This window comes from Nelumbo nucifera, chromosome 1, assembly GCF_055504915.1.
Source record: "Nelumbo nucifera cultivar China Antique chromosome 1, China Antique-T2T, whole genome shotgun sequence".
In the NCBI taxonomy this organism is placed as follows: domain Eukaryota; kingdom Viridiplantae; phylum Streptophyta; class Magnoliopsida; order Proteales; family Nelumbonaceae; genus Nelumbo; species Nelumbo nucifera.
Genome location: NC_142649.1, coordinates 89,678,016 through 89,682,768, shown reverse-complemented (window position 1 = coordinate 89,682,768; position 4,753 = coordinate 89,678,016). Strand labels below are relative to the sequence as shown.

At 37.4% G+C, this 4,753-nt stretch overlaps 1 protein-coding gene across 1 annotated transcript; it reads right to left on the bottom strand.

Annotated features, from left to right (window-relative positions):
• Positions 1 to 4,409, bottom strand: ATRZ-1A (RNA-binding (RRM/RBD/RNP motifs) family protein with retrovirus zinc finger-like domain-containing protein). The gene is made up of 4 exons (XM_010246965.3): positions 4,139 to 4,409; positions 2,192 to 2,327; positions 358 to 916; positions 1 to 273 (listed from the first exon to the last, which is right to left on the bottom strand). The coding sequence occupies exons 2-3, from the start codon at positions 2,300 to 2,302 to the stop codon at positions 377 to 379; spliced, it is 651 nt and encodes a 216-aa protein (XP_010245267.1). The 5' UTR covers positions 2,303 to 2,327; positions 4,139 to 4,409; the 3' UTR covers positions 1 to 273; positions 358 to 376.
• Positions 4,410 to 4,753: the final 344 nt, after the last annotated feature.

Sequence of the window (4,753 nt, the reverse complement as noted above, 5' to 3'; positions counted from 1 at the left end):
TCATCCAGAATCCAGCAGCAATAATGGCATTCAAACAGTATAAGACCAAATTCGAGATGTATGTCAAGAAAGATAAGACCCCATCTGATCAAAACATTGTACTCAGCATCCAACAGAACTCAAAACATTTCAACCACATTTTCCTGCCAAGTTCCACACTTGCAAATGTGAGAGCGGCTAAGATTGATCAACCCAGGTATGAGGAAGACTCCCGCAAAAAGGTGTATTCTGAACTCTTTTGCTTATCCTATCAGATCTTCACTGGTTCTTCAGCTGTGATATCACACAATTTAACTGGATCAACAGTCAACACCCAAAATAATTGACGTTTGGCAGAAAACAGTAGAATTTACATACCTACAAAATAGAACTTTTCTCAAGAACGAAAGCCTCCTTGGCCAGGGCGCTCGTATGGACCAGAACGGTCACGATTGTATCGGTCACCTCCTGGTCCCCCACGACCACCACCATCCCGGTTGCGTCCACTGTAACGATCCCCATTACGATCAGGTCCATAGCGACTGTTACCACCACCACCGCCACTGTATCTATCATTGCCCCCACCATACCTGCCCCCTCTTGCCCCATCACCAGATGGACACTCCCTGGCAAAGTGCCCAGGCTTTCCACATTTGAAACACTCCCCACCACTGGATCCACGTCCACCACCAAAGTCACGATTACGGCCACGATCACGACCACGGTCACGGTCACGATCATACCCACGATCATGGTCACGGTCCCCATCACGATCTCTACCAGAGCCTTGATGAGGCTGGGCTTTATCCACTGTAATATTTCGCCCATCCAGATCCATACCGTTCATAGCTTCTATTGCATCTTCCATTGCTTTCTTGTCATCAAAAGTGACAAATCCAAATCCACGAGAACGACCAGAAAACCTGTCCACAACCACCTAAACTAAAGCAGATAACATCAGTGACTCCTCATATGCTACAAGGAATAGCTAATTGTAAGTGTATATACCACTAGATTCAAGAACCGTCTAATACATTACACATATAATTATAATAAGTTCCAATCTGTGTCAACAGACTTTGAACAATTTTATTGATTCTACCTGCTAGGAAACAAGATAGAAATGCAAGTTCAGCACTCATCTTTTTATTGAAAAAGAAGCCAGCCTATGGTGTCATGACACATGGGAGCTAGAATGCACTTCGGAGGATGGCTGGTGTAATATTATGACAAGTTGCAGAAAGTTCTTTTCACCATGTGATTTAATGAACTAGGGGCAGTACCAACGAGGAAAAAATGAGGGAACATTGACTTATGATGATGATTTGGCCATGTAAAAGGAAACCAACAAATGCATCAATAAGTGATTTTGTTCAAGTTGAAGGTGTTTAAAGGACAAGAGTAAAGTCAAACAGAATCCTACTCCAGGTAATGTGAAAATATATTAGCTCATTTATTAACCGAACATTATCTCCTTATAATAGAACAAAGGAGAATTCAAACTGTTTGCCCCACTCAGGTAATCTAAGATTGGGAATAACAATGAACAGATGTTGAATTCCATATAATCATGAATGAAAGAAAAATAATAGGACAAGATAATAAAAGCACTTAATTAGATGTATTCCTAACACTAGGTGTAAAAGTATACTCAACTATTCTCAATATACCTAGTCTCAACTATCTAGAGTCAGCTCAACAAATCCCATCCACCACTCCACAAGGTCTACACCACACCTTCTAACATTATATAACGCAAGTGAAAACATGTTGAATCATAAAAATACTCAATGTTGTTCCTTAAACCTAAAGGATGCAAAGATGGTGTCCTTTTTTTTCATTCTGGTTTCACCTTTTTTCACTTAGGCTCAGTACGGAAAGAGTACAAATACAATATGTAGAATGCAAAACCTTGTATTTTTGTATTATTTTGTATGCATTTTTCCTGTTACATATTTGTATCTGTACTCTTTCCAAACTGAGCCTTGGTAAATGGGCTCACTTTGGTTAGGCTAAAAAATGACCAACCAAAGAGCAACCACAAACCAAACCAACTTGGGACAGCCAACCCAAGACCTAACCAGGTACTTGGGCAGATTGGTAATGGGCACAAGAATATCATCCGCATTCCCCACTAAAAATCTGACTTTAATGGAGGAATATTGTACAAACAAGGAAAAGAAACAGTATTAACATATCTCAAACAATTTACCTTTGCTTCAACAAGATGGCCAAACTTTTCAAATGCATCTTTCAAACCCCTGTCAGATGTTGACCATGAAAGACCCCCAATGAAACAACGGTACTCAACTGGTTCAGACATGTTTTCACTACTTGAATTGTAATTCCTAAAAGAGGGGAAGAAAAAAAAAAGAGGGAATGTAAGATAGCATCATCTGTGAACAAACAAACAGTATTTTAGAATTAATATCATCTCTGATTGTTCCAATTACAAAAGCACATTAAGAATTAGAAAGCAAAAAAAAATGAGTTCTTGATGTGGTCATCAAAGGGAATCTAAACTAATAACAATAATGACTAAAAATTTAATAATAACAGTTCCCTACCAAAAAAGAATAACAGTACTGGTCTGGTTCTGCTGGTAGTAAAGCATAAGCAGCATGTTCTTCATTACAAAATAGAAAATATATTTTGCAGCTACATATCAAAGATGCACACATTGTACAGAACACCTATCAAAAAGAAGTAAAAAATGGAAGGGCATCTAAATGACTACAGGACCATTTGGATAACATTGCGGAATCTGTTCTATTCATAATTGGACTCACATGAAAATCCAAGGCAGATTTGGATTCTAAGTGAAACTCTACAAGCAATTCTATGATTCAGCCCAATTCTAGAATCCACATACAAATAATAACTGAAATCTTTACAGTTTACAAACCAAACCATCTAGATTTTGAAATGCAACCAGATTTTACAGTGCTAGTCAAAAGGCCCCTGGAGGTGAACAAAACGTATTTTCAGGAATAAAATAAGCATTAGGGATTTCTTTAGGAATGTTAGAAAAATGTTAGTATGTGCTAAAGATAAAAGAATATGCTGCAAAGACATCTCAAATTCAATTTCCAGGGCAACTTCAGCTCCAACACCCTGTCCATTACATTTCCTTGGCCCTGTCTGTAAAAAAAAAAATTTGTTATTTATTTGCACAAAAGACAGATATCCCAAGTTCACCATCAAATCCTAGGGCCAGTGGTTTGGTAACTAGGAGACCAATTTGAAGGCATGCCTTTAAAACAAGAATCACATAAAAGCAGAGAATTACACAAAATCATATAATTCCAGTCATAAAACAAGATATAAATAAAAAATAAGAATCATTTCATCATGTAAAATAGAAGCATATAATTTCTATGTATAAAAAAAAAAAAAAGAAAGTTCCAGGAAAAGTCAGAAATATTGTTTCCTCCAAGCAAACTTGAAAATTTCCAACAAATTTTGTTTCAATTTTGGCCCAATATGCATACATGATTGCCAACAAGACCCTCAAGTTATTAATCAAACAATACTGAGACCGTAAAATATTAACCAAAAACAGTTCAAAACAACATTTATCAAAATAAAAAAAAAAAAAAAAAAAACAGTTCAAAACAACATGGACGCACTGATGCACCCCGATACCATACTGATAGAATATCAGATTCTAAGAGACATGATAACAAAGAAGCGGATTCACCGAACACTTGTTGAGCCAAGACCACAGACCACCAAACACAAATTCCTTGGCCAACAAAGGAAAGAAAATGAAGCTAATCAATACATGGCATGCATACAGATGCACACAACCACACTCGAAATTCCAGATATGAACCTAATAGATTTAGCATATAAATATTAACTAATCCAGTGATTCAAAATTTCAAATCAAGGTTTGCAGGAGATAGTTCGGCATTTTAGCATCTCAAGATAAGTTAGCACCAAGGCGATGCTTGGACATCAAGAAAGAGACTACAATTACACCAAATCTGGTATGATTACAGACAAAAAAAGTAAAAACCCTATTTTCGGGTCTAGTTCCTGACCAGTTCAGCTAGAAAAAAGTCCTAAACCTACCTGCTTCAATCTTGATTCAAAATTCTAAACCTAAGAGAAAATAAAAAAGAAGTTGAAGAAGATTTAGAGACATATCGCTTACCTTACGTGAGCATCAAGGTGCAAGGGTTTCAGTGGAAGCGTTGGAGACGAGATGCTTCTAGGGAAGAAGTGAAGGAAAGTGAAGAATGAGGGTTTCGCATCGGATTAGGGTTGCTATGTTAATCGGAATTCAATATTCCTTTGACTTATTGTGCTTGAGTAATGATTGGGTACCCCGCGGTATAGTCACTTGTGATGTGGCCACTTGCGTGGTCCGAGCACACATCGCCTGTCTCCGGAGACAGAAAATTTTCTGTCCCTCCCAATAGGAGGCGGCCACGCCTGTCTCCGGGGACAGATTAGCATAGCATGATACGATTAGTTTCAGTTTTTTAGGGTTTTTTACAGAAACACCCTCCTAACACCTATAAACAACTATATAGGGGGTATTTATGTATTTTGGTTTTGGGGTGAAAGAATGATACAAATCCCCCCCAATAACTATATAACAACTAGTTTGGGGGTATTTTGGGTAAAGTGATAAATAACTTTATAATGACTAAAATACCCCTCCCAACAACTAAAAATTGCTAGTTTTTAAGGTATTTTAGGAAATTAAATTATTTTCAATTTCTATAAATAGCCTTATCCTCCACCATGAACTACACTTAATGTT

What these genes read in the sequence shown, in the direction of transcription:
- ATRZ-1A (XM_010246965.3), bottom strand. Translation starts at nt 2,302, where the DNA reads ATGTCTGAACCAGTTGAGTACCGTTGTTTCATTGGGGGTCTTTCATGG. An exon ending in GCCATCTTGTTGAAGCAAAG is followed by an intron (nt 917 to 2,191) that starts GTAAATTGTTTG and finishes GCTTTAGTTTAG; the next exon opens with GTGGTTGTGGACAGGTTTTC.